This window comes from Salminus brasiliensis, chromosome 15 (assembly GCF_030463535.1).
Source record: "Salminus brasiliensis chromosome 15, fSalBra1.hap2, whole genome shotgun sequence".
Taxonomy (NCBI): Eukaryota; Metazoa; Chordata; class Actinopteri; order Characiformes; family Bryconidae; genus Salminus; species Salminus brasiliensis.
In genome coordinates, this window is record NC_132892.1 from 5,613,842 (window position 1) to 5,637,615 (window position 23,774).

General features: G+C 42.9%; 1 protein-coding gene across 2 annotated transcripts in view; it reads right to left on the reverse strand.

Annotated features, from left to right (window-relative positions):
• Positions 1-23,774, reverse strand: part of LOC140536167 (uncharacterized) — a 34,363-nt gene that overhangs the window by 2,747 nt on the left and 7,842 nt on the right. The window contains exons 7-14 of one of the 2 annotated variants that reach the window (XM_072657846.1): positions 22,335-22,508; positions 22,034-22,207; positions 21,781-21,954; positions 21,528-21,701; positions 21,272-21,445; positions 17,890-18,063; positions 17,214-17,384; positions 16,238-16,284 (exon numbers count right to left, since the gene is read on the reverse strand). In XM_072657846.1, the coding sequence (XP_072513947.1) occupies positions 16,238-16,284; positions 17,214-17,384; positions 17,890-18,063; positions 21,272-21,445; positions 21,528-21,701; positions 21,781-21,954; positions 22,034-22,207; positions 22,335-22,508 (1,262 nt within the window). The remainder of the gene's footprint in view (positions 1-16,237; positions 16,285-17,213; positions 17,385-17,889; positions 18,064-21,271; positions 21,446-21,527; positions 21,702-21,780; positions 21,955-22,033; positions 22,208-22,334; positions 22,509-23,774) is intronic. The other variant, XM_072657847.1, reaches the window with a different exon arrangement.

Consider the following 23,774-nt stretch of genomic DNA (forward strand, 5'->3'; position numbering starts at 1 on the left):
GACAGCAGAGAGAAACCCCTGAAACCATGTTTAAAGACTGCAGCTTAATCAGAGGGAGAAACACCACCACCAGCCTGCTCTTCTACACTGAGCACAGTCCAGCACGGCATTCGGCTCTGATATTACACACACACACACACACACACACACACACACACACACACACACCACAGAAAGAGGATCTGCAGGAGCCGCCAGTTATACATCTTTGAGGATGCAGAAGACGACTCAGAGAACAGCTTCTAACACTGAACATGTACTGAAACAGCACAGTGATGGAGCAGGGGAGTGAAGGCGCTCTGCTGAAATTTAAAATGGCTTTTCCAGACTCACAAACCTGACCAAACAAGAAAGAGATGAAGCCCCCAGCCCCCAGCCCAGCAAACAAACACCTGCTGAAGGGGAAACAGAGCTCCCCACAACAGCACTGTAGAGCACAGCCCTCCATCAGTCAGCACTCAAAATCTTCCTGCTACACAGCAAGACCATCATGAGCCCTCCTCTGATTCACCTAAAGAGCTACAGAAGCCTGAAGCAGAGGAAGCAGCAGATCAGCCACCGTGGAGAAAGACACTGACATTACCATTCTGATCGATTCCAACGAGAAATTCCTACAAGAGGATTTACTCTTCCCAGGTCAAAAAACATCAAAAATATGGAGCCAAAAAATAAAGACGCCCACAGAATTCTCTCTGATTCCAAACCTGACACTGCCAAATCCAACATTCTCCATACTGGCAACAAGGACCTCAGAACAGAGCGAGAGAGAGAGAGAGAGAGAGAGAGAGAGAGAGAGAGTAGAAAGACTGATGTGCAGAGTAGCAGAGAGAGCTGCTGAGTCCTTTCCTAACCCCAAAATCATTATCTCCACCCTCCTGCCCGCACCTGACCCAGCCACCATCCACAAGATCAATGCAGACATCTCTAGAGGATGTGCCCTCATGCCTAATGTGCACCTGGCCCAGCACTCTAACATCACCCCCACCATCTCTACGACCATGTGCACCTGAGCAAACACACAGTCAGAGAATTTACCAGAACACTTAAAGATATTACAGTTGGCAGACATTCCTACTCAACACAGGAACACGGAGGAAGGTTCCCAAGACCACAACACAGCTTCAGGCACGCAGCCATCAGCCCTACCATCCACAAACACCTCCTGAGAGCTCAACATCTACCTGGACAGCATAGTCCTCCTCACACCCCACCAACTGGTACATTCATTTTGCTCACCTCTTGGCAGTAGTGCCGTAGATTACATAACAACAGATTTAGACCCTTTCTCTCTCTCAGCACATTCACTGTAACACCACTAACCCCTCTGTCTGATCACACCCAGAATAACAGCAGTGCACACACACACAGCCCAGTAAGCTGTACAACATCCAGAGACCATACAGATGAGCCCGAAACAGCACAGAAAAGTTCCAGAACGCAGCTGGAAACACTTTTACACCTTCTTTACTGTGAAACACTAAAGAATTATAAACGTACACTCAGAACCAAAACAGCTCAACATATGTACAAGCAACTAACACTAACCGAGGAGTCAATAAAAACAAATACATTCTGGAATAACTGGAATAAACTAAAAAAGAGAGATTATGAAGAACTGGAAATACAAAATGGAGATACATGAACAAACCACTTCCAAACACTGTTTAAAAATTAGAATTTGACGCAAATTCAGAACAAAGCAAGATAAACAGAAACCTTGAAAAATTAAAAATGGCTATTAAAAACAATCCAAATCCTTTAGACTTCAATTACTGAACTTAAAGACAAAATTAAACTAAAACCAAATAAAGCATCTGGACCCGACGGCATCCTGAATCAGATGCTAAAATGTACCAGTTCAGCATTTCATTTGGCCATTTTAAAACTGTTCAGTTTAGTTCTGAGTGTAGGTCACTTCCCTGAAACCTGGAACCATGGACTGATAACACCAATCTTTAAAAATGGAGATGAATTTGACCCTAATAATTACTGAGGCATCTGTGTGAACAGTAATCTGGGGAAGTTGATATGTGGCATCTTAAATTCTAGAATATTAAACTTCCTTATGAAGCACAGTCTAGAATAGAAGTGAAACTGGATTTTATTAAATCAATGTACACAGGAAACAGGTGTGAAATTAAAACTGGCAACAAACAGATTCTCTCTCTCAGGAGCGCGGAGTGAGACAGGGCTGCTGTTTAAGCCAAACCCTGTTCAACATTTCTATTAATGAACTAAACAAAATACTAGAGGAGTCTATAGCTCCGGTCTCACTCTGCACGACTCAGAGATCAAATTCCTGCTCTATGCAGACGACCTGGTCCTGCTGTCCCCCATAGAGCAGCAGGGTCTACAGCAGAACCGGGACCTGCTGGAGCAGTACTGCCAGACCTAGACCCTGGCAGTAAACCTAAAAAAGACAGATCATGATATTTAAAAAAAGCTCCAGATCTCAGGGAACAAAACACACATTTCTATTAGGCAAGACAAGAAATCGCCTCCAACTATAACTATTTAGTCATCACAATCAGTTCCTCTGGAAATTTCCACCAAACAGTAAATCAGCTGAGAGAAAAAGCATGCAGGGCTTTCTACGCCATAAAACGTCAAATATGTGCAGAAATTGCAATTTGAATTTGGCAAAAAATATTTGAGTCAGTAATGGAACCTATTGCCCTTTATGGCAGTAAAGAGTGTGGTCCGCTTACCAATCAACAATTTGACAAATGAGACAAACATCCAATTCTCTCTGCATGCAGAATTCTTTTACTGTATTACTGTAAAACATTTAAAAAGTGCACAGAAACAACACATGCAGAGCAGAATTAGGCCTTCCAAATTCTGGAAGCATCTAAAAATGAGCGACCCAAACTCCATACCATTATAAAGCTCTGCAGGACCAAGAGTTGAGCAAAGACAACAGTCCCCTCACTCAGCTGGTCCTGAGCTCCAGTTCTACACTAACACACACTAACACTCAACAAGCTCAGGACCAGAATATCACTAAACTAATCAGATATTCTATTCTATTCTGCACTTTCTGACTGAGTGTCCCAAATATACCCTGATCAGAGAACAGTTTTATAGACGAATGATCAGCATCTCTCCTGAGTTCCTGCACTACAGTAACACTGAGAGACTCTGCTGTTTATTAGGAGAGAAGAGTGAACTCCTCCCAATCTCTGCTCTCTATATCACAGCCTGCCACAACCTGAGGGAGAGCCACTCCCACTAATCATTATCCTTTATTAATCATTATTACTCTAACTCTTCACTTATATATCTTATACAGCTTCATCACTTTTCTCATTATTATAGTTAATATTGTTATTTTAAATGTTATATTATTATTTATAATTCTGTACATTTATTGTAATGATTTGTATTCTGGTATTTATGTCTGTGTATTGTTTGTCTGCTTTGGCAACAGTGTACCCTGTTACAGTCAGGCCAATAAAACATTACTGAATTGAATGCGAGTGTGTGTGTGTGAGGGAGAGAGAGAGAGTGTGTGTAAGAGATTTTTATTTTAATTTTAAAAGCAACTTTATGAACATTAAAAACTGAAACACAGCATCACCACACAGTACAGCACTGCAAGACCCTCAAAACAAAATCAGCCATGAATCCCTTTCACACACTCGGCTCCAAGGACTTGCAAAGGCCAGCTCTCCTTCCTCCACACTACACAAAATACTATTGAGGCACCATTCCACTTCAAAAACCTCCATGGTAGTCATGAGCTAATGAAAACCTGATCAAAAAGGATCCTGGACTCCACCAGAGCCAGGAACAATGGCGAGACCTCCTGACCAGATCTGTCCTCCATTCTGTTCTTTCTAGAATTATACATGGACAGTTTTGCCTGTCCAGTTAAAAAAAATCAGCAGCTGCCACTTAGCCCGTTCCTTCTGACTGTAGCCAGCCTCAAATATAAAAATCTTGAGTGGTGAAAATCTTGGGGGTATGAGGAAGAGGCCGGAGTCCTTGGCATTCTAAAAAACAATGAAAACCGTCTCTGAGCCCACAGAAGACACAAATTACTGAACTCAGGACAGATCATTGAGACAAAAGCATTAACAACCAACACACCATGCAGAATTCACCATTGGAGATCCTCAGTCCTTTTTGTCAGAGGGGGCTTATACAGCACCCTCCACACTGGACGTTTGTCTAAACCCAGCCCAAGCTTGCTCCTCTACACAGTGTCCGGCCTTCCATTGAGCACTGACTTATACAAAGCCTGGCCTGACACAGTGTGGAGATCCAAGTTCTGCCAAATAGGAAAAAAGACAATAAAGTATGACACACCGTCCAGGTCGGGTGTCCTTCCTTCTTATTTGGTGTCAAGCTCCCATTGCCATACTCCTGCAAAAGGGACTTGTCCTCCAATGACAACCTGCTACTCCAGAAGTCCAGAATGATCTTGGCATACCGAACAGACCACTGCCCCAACAAAGAGGCTATAGCATGAACATTATCTAGGCCCAGTCCTGCCACTTCCACCAAGTTCCTCAATTTAACTGTCTTCGAGACCCAGAGTCTATGTGTAAGACCTAGTGCCTCATCAGCCAACACATCTAGCCCAGCTCCTTTAACCAAGGGCTCCTCCAACAGCCAGTAGAGAGTTCTGCTCCAGTCGGTGGTGCGTGAAAACCTCAAAACCTAAAAAGTCCACAGTAAAAAATCCATACAAAATAGTGCTGTATCTATCCCCAGTCCATCAACAGTGTGCAGAATACTGCTAGCCACTTCCCTCCACACTAGGTCTGTATCACCAGTCAGGTATTTCTGCAGGAACTCCAGACGAAAAGCCACCATTCTGCTGTAAAGGTGAATCAGTCCATGCCCCCCTTCCTCCCTGGGAGGAGCGGTCCCAGAAAAAATCCACCTGGACCGCTTGCAACCGTGACAATAATCCAACCGGAGGGTCCACACAACACAGTCTGTGCCAAAGCATTGAAGCAACTAAATTATTAGCAACCAGCACTCTTCCTCTAAAAATACATGGATCCATCTCCATTTCTTTAAAGTCATTTTCTCCAGTTTTTCCCAGTTTTTCCACTGAAACAAGTCATCCCCAAAGAACACACCCAAGTATTTCAGCCTCCTTTCCAGGTCATGTTAGCTGGTAGCTGCAGCAAGCCCTCAGACCACTGCCCCGCTGCCAAAGCGTCACGCTTTTTCCAGTTTACTTTAGCTGCAGATAAACACTCAAAATCTTGAACAGTAGCTACCAAATGGTCAACATCTGATTGTCCACTCACCATTATAACAATGTAATCCGCATAAGTTTAAAGCTGAAGCCTAGAATGCCCATCCTGTCCCAAATCCAGACCAACAAGAGTAGAGCGAAGCTTATTAAGCAGTGGTTCAATGGCCAAGGAGTAAAGCATTCCAGACAGAGCACACCCCTGGTGTATGCCGCCACATACTTTGAATGGTGCACTCAGACCCCCGTTACTCTTCACTACACTTTCAACATCCTGATACAGCACTTTAACCATGTTAAGAAAATACAGGCCAAAACCCAGCACTTCTAAGGTCTGCCACAAATACTGGTGCTCAACTCTGTCAAAAGCTTTTTCTTGGTCTATGGAGAAAAGACCAAAGTCGAGCCCATGAATCCTGACCAAAACATCACGCACCAGGAAAATATTGTCTCTGATGAATCTGCCAGGCACACGGTAGGTCTGGTCATGGCGTATGACCTGCCCCATCACATCCTTCAACCTATTAGCCAGGCTCTTCGAAAACACCTTGAGATCTGTGCACAGGTGACTCAGCGGTCTCCAGTAAGTTGCCCTTCCCAGGCATATCTTTAGGTGATAACTGCCCATCTGCAGCTCAAGGGTAAACAGCCCTCCTTCAGGCTCTCATTAAGGACCGCTGACAGATCCGCACCAAGCTCAGTCCAGAAAGCCTTGTAGAATTCCACGGGTAGGCCGTCTATACCTGGGGTTGTCCCACCTTTCATGCCCTGTAGTGCTGCATAAAGCTCATTAACCCCTAGCGGTCTTTCAAGAGCCACGCTAGAGCTCCTAGAGAGCTTAGGCATCCCAGCATAGAAGTCATCAGCCAGCACAGCAGCATGCTTGTACTCACTTTTGTACAGTTCAGTATAAAACCGGTGTGGTTTCGAGATCATAGTAGTACAAAGTCAGATGATTATTATCTCTCACATATACCATATGTATTCCATTAGCTTCATTCTCTTAGTATATTATATCCAGACTAACATATTAATAGACTTAGGCACTTAATCATAACTTTCGGGTGAACTTTTACTGCTCTGTGTGAAAGGGACCACAAATCAGTTACTCCCCTTCGCTCAGAGTGGAACAAACTAGCTACTCCTCCGGTCCTAAGTGTAAGCCTTATCTGTTTTCCCTGTCCCTATCCCTATGTTTCAAGGTTGCATACCAACTCGTTTAGATATCTTCAGGTGTGAGGGGCTTCAAAAAAACATATTTGAGCTTCCTTCCTCTTCATTAATTATGCACGTATGTTAACGCCCTTTTGTTTATTCATATCACAATCAGGTGTAACCAATGCGTTGTAACTTCTTTGTCTTTTGTGAACCAATGGAAGGTAACAACACCCCATTGGGGAGGTATATAACCTTTTGTAACTTGGTCAACCTTCGGAGATCTCTGGGTTTTTTCCAGGAGTTTCTCCCCAGCCGAGGGAGCAGGGCATGAATTAAACGGCTCTGGCCATTCTTCCTCTCCAGGCCAAAGAAAAACTGAGATGGGGCATCCAGCTGCGTTAGAGTCTGAAAACATTATCAGACCAAAGCCCCCTGTGCCCTGACACCCAACAGGTCCTTAAGGGCAGATGTTTTCCACCCCAGGACCGCAGCTTGACCCTGATCTCCAGTAGACTCCAGATGTTGTTGCAGGTCAATAATTTCAGCCTCAGGTGATCTCACTGACTGAGTGATGTACCTCGAAACACTGAAAGTGTATTGTTGACAGAGCTCTCATGTTCACCTTTCCACAATCCCATCATTCACGTAAACTGCAGAAACATCACTTTTGTAGTTTAAGATTATTCCAGTAAGTCATAAACACTCGTTGAAATGTCAGTAAGCACTCTTAGGTTTAATGTTGGCAATAAAAACAGAACACAGAACCAAGCTCTGATCTGAAAAAACAACAGGCGTGATATCACAGCTTTTAAAAACATTAAGGTGATGCTTAAAACAGTAAAATCGGTCCAATCTAGCCAGAGACACAAAACCGTCTCTCACCTTAGCCCAGGTATACTGCCTAAGAGTCTGATTCAGAACCCTCCACACATCACACAAGCTATAGGCTTTCAAGGACTCTCGCAGAACACGCTGTGATGCAGCATGAGGTTCTGTATGGTTCCTATCTAGTGCATCATCCTCAGTGCAATTAAAATCCCCTCCCAAAAACAAAACGTCCTCAGAACAAAGGTTCTGCAGAGCAGTTTTAACAGTATTCAGTACAAGAACCCTGTCCAGTCCCACAGTAGGAGCATCTACATTAAACAAAACTATCTTAAACTTCTCATATTTGACACAAACCACCAATCACCTTCCCTGCACCACCTGCTCCACCTCAAAGGACATCGATAGAAAGTTTTTGGCAAATATAATAGCCACCCCCCCTGTAGCCGAGCCTAAACGGCTAAGCCTAAATCTCCCTGTCCCATTCTGTCCTCCAGTCAACCTCACTGACAGGATCACTTTGTGTTTCTTGAACGAACAAGATGTCAAGACCCTTTTTCTCTTAATTAAATCATAGATCATTGCTTTTTTCAGCCAGTAAACCTCCTGCATAGGTTTCCTTTCCTCATAAATGCACAAACTGATAGTATAAATAACTTGTGGTCAGGAGAGTAGTCACACTGCTCCACTCCACCACCTCTCCCACACTCAGACCAGTCCTCCACAGAGCACCTCAGCTCAGGTGCAGGTTTAATCGCATGCCTCAGAGTGAGCTGCTCATACTGAGTTTTCCCCTTTATTAAAAACTATTAAAAATTATTAAAAACTGCTTCATAAACCAACTACCAGCAAAACAGAGAAAAGAGAGAGAAACAGCGGCCCTCCACTCACTCACACACTCACTTCAGCTCAGAGAGAGTGTGAGAGAGAGAGTGTGTGTGTGTGTGTGAGAGAGAGAGAGCGTGTGTGTGTGTGTGTGAGTGTGCATGTGTGACAGGGAGAGAGAAAGTGAGAGTGAGAGACAGTCAGTTTGTGTCTGTATCTGTGTGTGAGAGAGAGAGACAGTGTGTGTGAGTGTTGGAGGTTCTTACCTCAATAGTTCCTGAAAGGAAGCTGGAGTGAAGATGAGCTTCTGAATTTTGAAGTCTTTTATTCTTTCTCAGTGTTTTTCCTCTGTTCAGTCTCTGTTAGCTGAAGTTTAGCTCTGGCTTGTTTTCTTCTGTTTCTTCTTTTTTTCCTCCAGAAAGTCGAACAGTTTTTCCTTCCTTTCAGTGTTTTTCAGTGTTTTTCACTGGTTTTTGGATTTTATCTCATTTTAAAACCATTTAATTTGCAAACGTTTCAGGAGCTGAAATGAAACATGTCTTTCTCTCCAAATACTTAACAGACACACACACACACACACACACACACACACTGCCTCTCTCACAGACACACACTGTCTCTCTCTCTCTCTCTCTCTCTCTCTCTCACACACACACACACACACACAGATAAACACACTGTCTCTCTATCTCTCTCACACACCACACACACTGTCTCTCTCTCTCTCTCTCTCTCTCTCTCTCACACACACACACACAGATAAACACACTGTCTCTCTATCTCTCTCACACACCACACACACTGTCTCTCTTACTCACACACACACACACACACACACACACACACACACACACACACACACTGTTTCTCTCTCACACTCACAAACACACACACACACACACACACACACATAATCACACACTGTCTCTCTCTGTGTCTCTCTCTCACACACACACTGTCTTTAAAATGAGATAAAATCTAAAAACCAATGAAAACCACTGAAAAACACTAAAGGAAGGAAAAACTGTTTGACTTTCTGGAGGAAAAAAAGAAGAAACAGAAGAAAACAAGCCAGAGCTAAACTTCAGCTAACAGAGACTGAACAGAGGAAAAACACTGAGAAAGAATAAAAGACTTCAAAATTCAGAAGCTCATCTTCACTCCAGCTTCCTTTCAGGAACTATTGAGGTAAGAACCTCCAACTTAAAGGAAAAGCTAAAGAAATCCTAGCTACTGAGCCTCTAACAGGTTAGCACCTGCGCTAATCTAGCTAGCTACAGAGCGCGAGCCATAGCTGATGCAATTACAACAGCGCCCCTCCCTGTAACTATACCCCTTACTCTACCCCTCACTATAACCCCCCACCACTATACCCCCCCTCACTATAACCCCCATACTATACCCTCACTCTACCCCTCACTATAACCCCCCCACTATACCCTCACTCTACCCCTCACTATAACCCCCACCACTATACCCTCACTCTACCCCTCACTATAACCCCCCCACTATACCCTCACTATACCCCTCACTATAACCCCCATACTATACCCTCACTCTACCCCTCACTATAACCCCCCCACTATACCCTCACTATACCCCTCACTATAACCCCCATACTATACCCTCACTCTACCCCTCACTATAACCCCCCCACTATACCCTCACTATAACCCCCATACTATACCCTCACTCTACCCCTCACTATAACCCCCCCACTATACCCTCACTATACCCTCACTATACCCTCACTCTACCCCTCACTATAACCCCCCCACCACTATACCCCCCCTCACTATAACCCCCATACTATACCCTCACTCTACCCAGAAAAGCTCACAGCAGATTCCAGTCAAGCAGGAGATGAAACCACCATCACCAACCTCCTGCTGTACACAGAACACACTGAAGCCTGGCACACTGCCATCTGTGCTCACTACAAGCACCAGAGAAAGAGGGGCATATGCAGCGGGAGACAGATAGTTAGAGCGAGGGCGGGGACAGCTTCCTGACTGTGAACGTCTACCACAATGGAACCATCATTGAAGCAGTGTCTTAAGGGAGGAACTTAGGAGCCTTAAAACCAGTCAGCAACCAGCAGAGCAAGGACCAGCCCACTGTGATACACAGCCCGCCCACTCTGAAGCACAGGCTAAACATCCAAAACCAGATCCTGTCCTTTCTGGACAAGGACCCGCCCACTTTGAGCAAGAAACTGTCCACCCAAATCTACAACGCACCTCTTCAGAGCAAGGAGCTGTACATTCTGAGCAGGACACCACCCACTCCCAACCACAATCCGCACACCCCAACCAGGAATCTGCCAACTCTCAACAAAGACCACCCCTTCTGAACAAAGGCCCACCCACTCCCAGTAACAACCCACCCGTTCTCAATTGTACAGTAGTACAGTATTCCTGGGATGCAGTCCAGATAGCCCCCTGAGAAGTAGACCACCCAGCCTACATGAAATCAGGCCACTTTAGACACCATCAGCCAGGAAGATCAGCGGACACCCAGTCCCCCCGTCACTTCGACCCCCTGCCTCCACCCGGCCGTTCCACACCCAGTGCAGCTTCAGCACACTGGATCTCCACCTCACACAGACCTGACAAACCCAGCCCAGCACCCCACCCCCAGCACCTAGAAAACTACACCCTTAGCCAGCACCTAATCCAATCCACCCACATCCAGCGCTCAGTCTGAAACACCCAGCAACGAACCCCTGTACGCAGCCACAGAAGCAGACCTACGCTGCAGCAGTGAAAAACCCAGCCTCTATCACTCACTGTCCCGCAAACTATAGAGAGATCATCATTTCCACTGTTAAACACCCTAATATTAAGAAAGCTAGAGATTACAAATCGGTACAAATCTGAACCATCTAAATTTGTAGTTCCAATAAAATAAAAAAATTTGGATGAAAATTCACAAAGAAATTAAAACTTTTCTTGTGCACTGTATACATCCCTCCCAGCGAATCCCTGTCCTTTAATGAAGACTGCTTTTCCAGTCCACACGATCAGATCAGCAGCTTCCAGGCCCAGGGAAGTGTGCTGATCTGTGGAGACCTGAACACACATAAGGTTCTCTACCTGACCTCAACACAGAACATGGTAACAATTATATATTCGGACATCAACACTCAAAACACATAACTAAACTCCCCCATATAATTCTGATCCACAGGTGAACTGCAATGGTAAAGACTTCTGCAGCTCTGTTAATGTCTGGGTCTGTACATCGCCAGCGGTAGGTTAAGAGGGGACTCTTTAGGAAGATATACATTTGGCTCACCTCTTGGGAATAGTACAGTAGATTACATAATAACAGATTTAGACCCTTTCTCTCTCAGCGCATTCACTGTAACACCACTAACCCCTCTGTCTGATCACAGCCAGAATAACAGCAGTGCACACACACACAGCCCAGTAAGCTGTACAACATCCGGGGACCATACAGATGAGCCCAAACAATGACCGAGGCATCTGTGTGAACGGTAGTCTGGGGAAGGTAATGTGCAGCATTATTAATTCAAGACTTATAGACTTCCTTATGAAACACAGTGTCTTCAGTAAAAATCACCGAACAGCAGGTCATATTTACACCCTACAGTCCCTACAGACCCTACACCCTAGCAGTCAGTGAGCTGAGAGAGAAAGCATGCAGGTTATTCTACACAATTAAACTACGAATTCCCTTTCAAACACCAGTCCGGATTCGGCTCAAATTATTTCAATCAATTATAGAACTGATTCTCCTGTATGGTAGTGAGGAATGGGGGCACTTTCAAATCAGAATTCTGACCAATGGGAGAAACATCCCACAGAAATTATGCAAACTGAATTCTGTAAAAATATCCTGCAGGTGCACCGAAACACAACAAACAACGCCTGCAGAGCCGAATTAGGACAATATCCATTATTACTCAAAATAGGGCTGGGCAAAAGATCATATCTCGATATATTTTAGCTGAATGGCGATACGATATACAATATGATATTATATACATTGTAAAAAATAATGTGAAAAAAGATCTTATAAATATTATACAAACACAGGTCAAACCGGGTCACTCATCATCCATGCCATGTCCTGTAAAAATGAGTTTACTTTTTAATAACTGTATGTTAAAACTCTAACTTTATTAAATGAAAGCTAATTTAGGCCTAATGGAATATGATTAACACCTCAGTGTACACTAGACATTAATTTAATTTTGTTACAATTTTAAGTCAGTAGGTCTATATAAAATGTAGTAGTAGGGAATACTGTATAAATACTGGAAAAACTGTCCAGTCTAAGGACATTTTAAATTGTATGCTGTAGCTAATTTAATAGAGGATGTTTTTAATGGAATAGGTAATAAATATTTAACTGATATAACTCATTGTAAATGCATACAGTTAAATAAACTCACTTTAACTGCTTAATTCCAGCTTTGAGAAATGTTTACTCTGCGAGCTGGATGGAAAGGGTCTGTCTGACTGAATGGACGTGTTGAGCAATGCTTCTCGTGTAAAGAAATAGCGACTGGGCAGTGGGTATCATGGGTCAAGAGTTTATCAGCTGTTTGAAGCCTCTTGCTCGACTGTTTAGGGGAACATAGCTACCTTTTGCTGTGTAGAAACTACCGCCTCAGTAATACCACGAAACCTCGTGCTTTTCTTCTCGTCAGGCACAGCGTTAGCAGAGGAGGCCTGCAGTGCTGGCTGACCTGGTTTAGGGCTGCAGGGACATGAATGCTTCAGAACAGCAGCAGCAGCAGCTCAGAGTTTAACAGCTGCTCAGTACTGAAGTTTGAGCTGCTGCTGTAAGCAGTGAAACGTTCAGTAAAATCCGGAGCATTTCCACATAACTAACCACTTTTTACAGACTAGCACTAACTCCTCTTCACACTCTGTGTTATTCGTCTCCATAGTGTGTGTGTGTGTGTGTGTGTGTGTGTGTGTGTGTGTGAGAGAGAGAGATATGGAGTAGGCAGAGTGAAGCAGACAAGCTGAGCAAAGTGATAATGAAAGAACACAATGAGGCGGTGTGCAAGATTTAAACTCACCAATCAAATATCGATATAAACGATATAGCCTCACTCCATATCCCGCTCTGTTTATATCCTGATCTATTTTAAATATAGATTTATCACCCAGCCCTAACTCAACATTAAAAAAAAAGGATCATTAAATATTGGCTACACCTAAAAAACAGTGACCCCCCCCCCTCTCCTATCCCCATAAAGTCCTGCAGTGCCAAGAGCTGAGCAAAGTAAAGAGTTCCCTAACACACACTAACCCAGTCACAAGTCAGGACCAGTCTGTAGTACAATCAGTTAGACCAGACCAAATTCTAACCCTCCTAAAACAGAACTACATCACCCACTGATACACACACAAAATTCACCCCCAGTTCAGCCGTCTCTCTGCTGACCTCAGACTGACCCTCCTGTTAGGAGAACAGAGAGACAGCAGCCTTCTGGCAGCACTGCATGTCCCACAACAAGAGGGACAGCGAGTGACACACACACACACACACTTATGCCCTTATTGTAAATATATTTTATTTGTAAACATTATTTCACACACACACATATATATATATATATATATATATATATATATATATATATATACATGGACAAAATTGTTGAAACCCCTCGATTAATGAAAGAAAAACCCACAATAATCACAGAAATAACTTGAATCTGACAAAAATAATAATAAATAAAAATTATATTCCAGAAACAAAAGCACTGACAGCTAAACCCTGTGCAGAATTCTCCACTGGAGATCACCAGTCCTTATACAGCACCCTCCACACCTGTCCATCTTGACCCCCAGTTTGTCCCTCCAGGCCTACCATGCAGCACTGCTTTATTAAAAGCTTTGACACATTTGTATAAAACCTGGCCCGACATGGTGTGGAGATCCAAGTCCGGCAAGCCAGAGAGGTCCAATAATGGGACCGACACATTGTCCAAAGCTGGAGTGAGTGCAGTCTTTGGGAAAGGATCTCCCCTATGGGGCACTCCACTCCCAGTTGCAGTAATGGGTAATGACAGCCCTCCTGCAACTCAAGGTCAAGGAACCAATAGCCAGGCTCTCATTAAGGACGGCTAGCAGATCGGCACCCAGCTCCATCCAAAAGGTCTTAGAAAACTCCACTGGAAGGCCATCAATACCTGGGGCAGTCCCACCCTCCATGCCCTGCAAAGCAGCATGGAGCTCCTGCTCACCCAGGGGTCTTTCCAGTGTTTCATTAGAGTGTTCTGAGACCTTTAGCAGCCCTGCATAAAACCCTGCAGCCAGTTCTTCATCATCCCTGTATTCACTTCTGTACAGCTCAGCATAGAACCGTACAGCCTGCTTACAGATCTCTGTCGTCTCCGTCAGCTCCTGTCTGTCCTCAGAGCACAGAGAGTGATTGACCACTTTGACCCTTCCTCCTTTACAGACTAAAGAAGAACCTGGATGAAGCATCCATCTGTGCCAGACTCTGAAACCGTGAACGAACCAGAGCCCCCTCACCCGGCACACAGCCAACCACGCTCACTCACACACCAACAAGAAAGAGAGAGAGAGATTCTTTGAATCTTGAGAGAGAGACAGTGCGTGAGTGTGTGAGTTAGAGAGAGGGAGAGAAAGAGACAGTTTGTGTGAGAGAGACACTGTGTGTTTCTGTGTGTGTGTGAGAGAGAGAGAGGCCCTGTCCCAATTCTCAAAGCCCCTGCTGCAAGCGCACTTGTAAGAAGCTGTGGAGGGGGGTGCTGTAATCAACGCAGATTCTGCACTGTTGGAGAATTCTTGTTGACTCAGTAATAAAATCCAGTTTCAGAGCTGGATCTGTCTGTTTTTACTGCATATTAATACTCCATTATGTAGAACACAGCTAACAGTAGCAGACTACCAGTATCCTCTAGTCCTCAGATCTCTGTGAACGCCCCACTAACTTCACTGTTCACTAAATCTTTAACACACAAACCGTTCAGGTTCCAGCTGCTGACAGCTCCTAGTAATCTCACCCAGTTCTCCTGCTTTTGCTGAGTCTGTCTATCCCCTCATCTGACAGTATCAGGAGCATGGTGCTACCACTAGTGTCGCTAAGCTGAGGAGCTAACGGTGAACTGGCTAAGTAGCTAACAGGGCTAACGTATATAGCAGGTATGTAGGCTTAGTTTTCTACACTGTAAATTACACACTGTATCTGTTACTCCAGTAAAATACTGTGTTCAGGTGTGTAGTGAGGTAGACAGCTAACTAACGTAGCACAAGACCACAATATGAGCGTCTAGCCCATTAGCTTTAGCTGTAGCGATCGTTATTTCAGTGAGAAATAACCAATGGTGGCAAGTGCAGGTCCAGTAAGTACAAATCCACTCCAGGATTTTATTCCAACTGTCTGGACAGTTCAGCTACACCAGCTCAGCTGCAGCAGCGCTTTCCCAGGTAGTTTTTACTGTCTGGACCTCTATTTGCCCCCTCTGTAACTAACGGGACCCCAACCCGCTCTTTTGATGCCTGGATCTATAATCTTCTGTGAGTTTTGGGAACGGGATGTGATCCCCTCGGGATATTAAACATTTCCATCCATCTTCTCTGTGGTTGGTGCAGTTTGCTGCTCAGCAGCTGCTCGTCATTGCTGCTCTCTAGTGTGAAGAGTGCTGCTTTCTGCCCCCTGGTGGTGCACACATCTCTGTGATGGTGCCGCACAGAAACCCGTCTATACGACTCTGCTGCTGAAACACCAAATACTGCAGTTTCCCCAATGCTGGGTTTAGCAGGTGCTGCTATTTTCTCTGTGCTGCTGCTAAAATGGAGAAGTGGTCGGGGCAGAGAATCAGTAGAAGGATGATGGAAGGTTAAAATCACTACAGCAAGTTAAACAGTGCTTTTTCTCCTAACTGCAGAATTTCCACACACACCTCCCCCAAACCCATTTCAGTCTAGAAAAAGAAACAGAGAACAGACTCCACCTAAACACTCTCCTTCTCCATCTTTCTGCTGATTTATGGAGGAACGGCACTGAGTCGCAGGGGATCATGGGTAACTGCCTTCAACAAAGTGTGATCTGATGCAGACTGACGAGAGGGAGCATCAACTGCGAGGGGTGCAAGGAGGAATGGAGAGAGAGAGAGAGAGAGAAAGAGAGAGAGAGAGAGAGAGAGAGAGAGAGAGAGGGAGTGTGAGGTAATGTGTCTATACAGGGCGTCTCATATGTACTTACACTTCTTCAGTCCTGGTTTGATTCTGATCTCCCCTCCATGGTCCACTCTACACACACACACACACACACACACACACACACAGATCAGGACATCTAAATTGTTTCTTTCTTTTAGTGTTTATATACTTTCTTCTCTCTCTCTCTCTCTCTCTCTCTCTCTCTCTCTCTCTCTCTCTCTTTCTCTCTCTCTCTCACTCTCACACACACACACACACACACACTAATCTGACTGATGTATTTAAATGTAGGGGAGAGTGGGGTAAGATGGGGCAGTGGGTGAGTGACGCACCCCCTGTATCTGAGCAGCTGTACATCATGTCTGTCCTGTAACCCTACAGTTAAACTGCACTGTCCTTCTTCATACTGCTGTGGAAGGAAGAAGAATGTGGACGAAGTAATAAAGAATATTTTAATAAAAACTGTTTTTCACCTGTTCAGAGTTTATTTCTGTCAGATCAGGTTTAATCAGTCTCACAACAACAGTAATTTCTCCCAGTTTTATAAAGCTCTATCAGATATGCAAATGAACCGCAGTGTGAGAACCTTTGAGTGGATCAGCAGGAGTGTAATGATAATAATAATGAATAACTGACATCATATTCAGATACTCCGTCACCAAGACCTCTCAGTTCAGACACGTATCTAATCAGCCAATCATGAGGCAGCAGTGCAGTGCATCACATCATGCAGATATGAGCAACAGCTTCAGCTAATGTTCACATCCACCATCAGAATGAGGAAGAAATGTGATCTCTGATGGACAACTACACATGTTTACTACAAATTAGTGCATTCTTCTCAGAGACCCTGTCAGACTCAATCAACACACCCTCTTCTTCTGTATGAATTCAGGCTGGTGCTGAAAGCTAAGATAATACAGACCGTTCTCTGAACAGTTGCAAATCTGCACATGCACCCCTCACACATTTTAAGACTCAGGAATGTTCACACACACACACACACACATTGTTCATACCTGAGTGTGTTGAGCTTGCAGCGTGGGTCCTGCAGTTTAGCAGAGAGCAGCTTCACTCCTGACTTTCCTGGATGGTTGTAGGTCAGATCCAGCTCTTTCAGGTGGGAGTTTGAACTCAGACATGAAGCCAGAGAAGAACATCCTTTCTCTGTGATCATACAGTAAGGTAATCTGCAGAGATGAAGGAAAAATAGGGGGATAGAATGAGTGAGATACAAACTGTTGGTATTTTTGTAGTTAAAAGAACACTGTAATCTCAGTCTTCTTTTAGTACACAAACTTTCCTTGTGCTCTGACAGTAGCGAAATTTCACTGGAAACTATGTAGCCAATGATTTTTCCCTTTTTTCCCCATGTGTAACTCCCCCGAGCACTAGCAATGCTCCTGACACTAGGAGGACAAGGACTGAACATGCTGATACATCAGATACATGGAAAACCAGACGATGTGTTCTTTCAAGCTGCCACCAATGCGGTATTGACAGGCAGCCAACACACTCTGAGGAAAGTGCTGGGTCCTGAGCTTCACAGCTCCAGCTAACAGGTGCCTGTGCTAACATTGCTTAAGAGTGATGAGGGGAGAGAGAACAGCCAGTTATGCTCTGTTGGATTCTGGACACTAATAGCAAATGACACCGGGGGCATTAGATCGCTAAGCCACTCAGACAAACACTGACCTGAGTGTCTCCAGTTTACAGTGTGGACTCTTCAGTCCAGCAGAGAGTTTCTCCACTCCTGAATCCTGCAGGTCATTGTCCGTGAGGTCCAGCTCTTTCAGGACAGAGATTTCCAGATTTAAAACTGATCCCAGATTTTCACAAGACTTTCCTCCAAGATTACACAAAGCTAGCCTGAAAAGGAAAAGTAAATAGAATGTCCTCAAATGTTTGGCAGACGTTTAACAAGATAATATTAATCACAATATTAATAAACATTGATTAGATTTTTCTAAATACAAAGATAAACAGGTTCCAGGGCATGCATAGATACAAAAAGCAGGAAAAAGCAGGCTGTTGTCTGAAGCGTTTATTTTCTTGCATTATATTTCAAGTTCTCCTTCTCATCTTATTCATGGTTTAGAAGAACTCCTGTAAGTTTATGACATAGTTAATAGTATGGCTAGCTCAGACTTTGCTATAGTTTACTCTGGTTTAGTGAGTAATGAAAGAGTTCATGCAGGTTAATCACCATTTGTGTTGGTTAATCTATTTGGTACTATTAGCAGAGGTAGGAGTAGGTGAGACATGTGCAGTCACAAGCAAGTGTCAAGTCTTAAACTTCAAGTCTCAAGTTACTTTGTTAAGATTCAAGCAAGTGAAGTCCAGTTCCTGCTATAAGTCAAGCAAGTCTCAAGTGAGGTCATACTACTCAACTACTCCATTTTCCACATATAAGTGAGTTAAAAGTCAGTGGTCATGAAGAGAGCTCTGGGCTCTGGGTCCTTCAGAAAGAAGGCTCAATATTCAGATGAGTCTGGGAACTCATTAAAAAAGATCTCAGAACAAAGAGAGGTTCCACTGTCTGCTAAATCATTTGGAACAAAAAGTGAAACAGCTGCAACATGACCAGACCCTAAAAAGTTCTGCCCAAGATCAGACCACAGGATACATGAAGAAGACTCCAGCAATCCTTAAACAAAATCATTGGACATACAGGTAGCTCTCACCACAGTTGATGAACTACAGCATCTACCATCAGAAAGAGACCATTCCATTTTCATGGGAGATGTGCAAGGAGGAAACCACTGCTGCCAGAGAACATCTGGACAAAGAGCAGGACCCCTGGAACAACGTGCTTTAATCATGCACTGATTTCTGAAATTCCAGACTGATTTCGAGACTCTACAGTCTCCCACAATCAACTCTAAAATCAGACTTGTGAACATCGTAGGTCACATCTGTTAAATGTGGGTTATACTTGGCTCAGTGCAACTGGCTCAAGGGTGTGTTGCGTACCACACGTCACTTTATTCAAAAGGGATGAATTACATCATACAGCAGAAACGCTACCTGTAAGTCAGTGCAGTCATGACCAAGAATGAAATTTCATTTGTCTTGTCATTGTACTTTACTTTACAGTGTGTTCTAATAAAGAAACTTCTGTCTCGCTCAAACATGAATGCTGGTGTGTTCATGTGACTGGTGAACGCTGCTGATGAGAAAGTGTCTGAATAAGTTATTGATTCCTTTGTTTTTACAGCGATTTAGTAAACTACATTTTATATAGTGCAATATTAATCAGTGATTGGAGATTAGTTTTGGTCACAGTCATAGTTTAGACTCATAAGAGTCAAATTAAAATATTAACCCTGGAACTGCAGGCAGTATAGCGAGGACTCGATTAGGGACTTGAAAAGCTGAAAAGACAGTCCTGAATCTTTCTTTGTGGATTTTGTTGTGACAGATGAAGTTGAATGTTGTGGTGGTCGTGTCACTGATTTATTTTCTGCAGATGTTGCATAATCACTGTTCTCTTTTTTACAACTATCATTGATTGCATAATCCTAGTACACAGCCTTTATTGTTTTTGGAAAAGCCGCTTCCATGACACAAGCTTCTTTGTATGCTGGTCTCTGCTGGTCTCAAGTCATCAAGTCATGAATACTAAGACAAAGTCAAGTCGTTTTTTTTTTTCATCAGTGTTAGTCAAGCTAGTCCCATGTGACTCAATTCCCTCATGTTTAATACTAAGTTAAGAGGTGGCTTAAATAAAGGTGTTCTTCTGTATGTTTGGTAACTGTGAATTACAAGTTTCACATGATTTGTACATTTATTAGTGGATTTCTAAGACTATTAAAATGCACAATAAACGTTAGTGTAGCTAGAGGACTATTATGAACTGTGTCAATAGTGATCCTACTGATTTCTCAATAAGAGATTTCCATGTGAACCTGCATTATGGAATTGATTCTAATTTGTTAATGAGGTTTTTCATGTAAATAAGGGTTTTTGGATGGTGAACCCAGTCCTGGATCTGGATATAGAGAGTCCTGGAGCTGGAAACCTTGCAGCCGGAGAGGACTGAACTTCAACGTCAGAGCATTCAAAACAATTGGGGCACAGATAAGAATACACATTGCACACTGCCCGGGATGTTTTATTTTGAAAACTCTTCTTTTAGAATTGTATTATTGGCATTTTTTTTTTTTTTTTTTTTTTGCAGTGATCAGAGTATGAATGAAAAAAATGAAAATGAAAATGAATGTTTTCTTTAACTGAGTTATTCAAACCTCTCCTGTGTGGTTACATAAGGTGACAGGTGACATATTTAGTAGCAAACCACCATAAAGGGCAACACATACATTCTCAGGCTCCTTCAATCTCACCAAACACAAAACACATCTTACTAAGAATGTCTGCCATTAAGTAAAGAACTCTTACATCATAAGCATTTCCTAATCCACAGCTCTCTACTCAAAGTGTTATTTATTAAGTGCTACTTACACAGTGTTACTTCACTCGAGGGGTGTGGTTAAAAGGATAATTTTTTAGCACAACTGTTTAGTTAAATACTTATTTATTTACTTATTATTTACTTTACTGGCTGACATTGATAGTAAAACTTATCACTCTCTCCTCGCTGGTTAAACAATAGCAGCAGCGCTGTACAGTTACAAATACGGAGACTCTAAAGCTAGGTTTATTCTTGTCGCAATGCAACTAGCTCGAGGGCGTGTGCTCCAAAAACAATACTAGTGACTTTTTACACGAGTAGTGAATACACTATACACAACACTTATTAAGTGCTTCTCATACTGTGTTACTCGATGTTTGTCTGTCAAACAAAGGTGTGTGGTTAAACATTTAAGGAGAAATTTTTAGCACAACTGTTTAGTTAAATAGTTATTGAAGTAAAAGCCTCTCTTGATAAATGTGTTGGGTTAGCCTTTTTATAAAAATACAGTATATGAAGAGAACTGTGCTAAAATCAGTGGAAAAAAGATGCACCAGCAGCCTGCATTGTTCTGTATGTTCGTCTTGTCTGTGTTCGTCCTACAGTCTTACTGTTCTGGTTTTGACCTTGTTCCTGTCTAAGTTTCTAAAACTTAGAAACACTAACCTGAGAATCTGCAGTTTATAGTGAGGACTCTTCAGTCCAGCAGAGAGTTTCTCCACTCCTGAATCCTGGAGGTCATTGTTACTGAGATCCAGTTCTTTCAGGGAGGAGGTTTCTGATTGTAGAACTGACTGCAGAGTCTCACAGGACTGTTCACTGAGTTTACACAGAGCAAGTCTGTAAAGAGAAAGTAATGTTAACATTTTTTAAATGCTGTTTTAATGTTTTAATTGGATTTTAAACAGACAGAAACACTGACCTGAGAATCTGCAGTTTACAGTGAGGACTCTTCAGTCCAGCAGAGAGTTTCTCCACTCCTGAATCCTGCATGTCATTGTTACTGAGGTCCAGCTCTTTCAGGGAGGAGGTTTCTGATTGTAGAACTGACTGCAGAGTCTCACAGGACTGTTCACTGAGTTTACACAGAGCAAGTCTGCAAAGAAGAGTATGACACCTTACAGAACACTGAAGATATGTTACAGTTAAATGTAAAGAAGCTTTGAAACACTGACCTAAGAATCTGCAGTTTACAGTGAGGACTCTTCAGCCCAGCAGAGAGTTTCTCCACTCCTGAATCCTGCAGGTCATTGTTACTGAGGTCCAGCTCTTTCAGGGAGGAGGTTTTTGATTGTAGAACTGACTGCAGCGTCTCACAGGACTGTTCACTGAGTTTACACAGAGCAAGTCTGCAAAGAAGAGTATGACACCTTACAGAACACTGAAGATATGTTACAGTTAAATGTAAAGAAGCTTTGAAACACTGACCTAAGAATCTGCAGTTTACAGTGAGGACTCTTCAGCCCAGCGGAGAGTTTCTCCACTCCTGAATCCTGCAGGTCATTGTTACTGAGGTCCAGATCTTTCAGGGAGGAGGTTTCTGAGTGTAGAACTAACTGCAGAATCTCACAGGACTGTTCACTGAGCTTACACAGAGCAAATCTGTAAAGAAGTAAATACAACACATTTAAAAAACATTCAGTGGAACATGTTTTAACGAAATATATGAAATCTGAAAATCTGCAGGTAGGTAGTTTACCTTTAAGGAAAGAAATGACAGAATTCTGACCTGAGTGTCTCCAGTTTACAGTGTGAACTCTTCAGTCCAGCACAGAGCTTCTCCACTCCTGAATCCTGCACACTGTTGTCACTGAGGTCCAGCTCTTTCAGGGAGGAGTTCTCTTTTTGTAAAACTGACTGCAGAGTCTCACAGGACTGTGCATTGACATTGCAGCCAGATAATCTACAGACAGGGATAAATGTGATTACAATGTTAGTACAATATTTGAAATGTCATAAACTCTGTGTATATTTGGAATGACCTGAACAAATTTTAGCCATGTGCTGCACTGGCCCACCACATTCTCTAACGCACACCATTTCAGTCTCTTGAATGTTTATACCAACTGTGCAACTCTTTAGCCAAACCAACCAAAGCCATGTAATGAGTTAATGGCACTGAGAGTGGACACATTAAATACTTCTAAAAAGTGTCATTCATTAACACTATAAAAATGTATACTCCACCACTCCTTCACAGTAATGAATCCTAAAGCAGCATTCATCCTATTCGGCGTGCCTATGTGTTTCAGGGAGGAAGAAAACACCACCTACAGACCACATGCACCTAACCACCTACATAAAAACTGCCTAACATTTATCCAGGGCCAAAAAGTAGCTTAGCCTTGGCCTAGCCTACTCCTTACCACAAACAATAATAATAATATAAGTACTTATATTATTACTATATTATTATTATAATTATAATACTATATTATATATATAATTAAACCCTGGTCTGTCACTGGGAGGGCAGTGTTGTTACTGTGGTAATGTAACCAATCTCACTTATGGAAAATTGAGATTTCATATAAACCAGCACACTATTTCTATTCTCGATTTTTGCATGTTTCTATGCCATGTGGGTTAGTTGTGAATTTAAGGGCGTAGCTCATCAACTCTCCAGCTCTGTGTCCAGATCTGATCTCCTTTTCCTTTACCGAAGTCTAGTTAGCTGATAGGAGCTACAGTGAGTTATTGTTTAAGTGCCCTTGAGGGTGCAGGGTAGCTCATCTCAGAGAGACTAGATGTGAGAAGTCTCTGTTGACCATATGAGCTTCCTTCCTTGTCTTTAACCCCTTAAAAAGGCAATGGCCTGTTGGAGAGCTGAAAGTTATTACAAACTTCTTTTACCAAATGATTTTGCCCCATTAATTTGCACAGAAAGCCATGTAGTTACTGAAAAATACACCTGTGTGTAATAAGCCTTTCTGTGTTAATTATGTTTATATGTTAACACTCTTTTGTTTATGCACGGCACAATTACATTGAACCGATAAACTGTACCTTCTTTGTTTACCACTAACCAATGAAATGTCAAAACACTGTACTTCTTCTGCTTGAGAATCTGATCTGTGCTGAACAGAATTTGCTGAAATTTATTGTTACGGTGAGCTGTGGGCTGTTGACTCCAGTGCAGAGTCTTTTGCTTTTCTCTGCTGTTCACAAC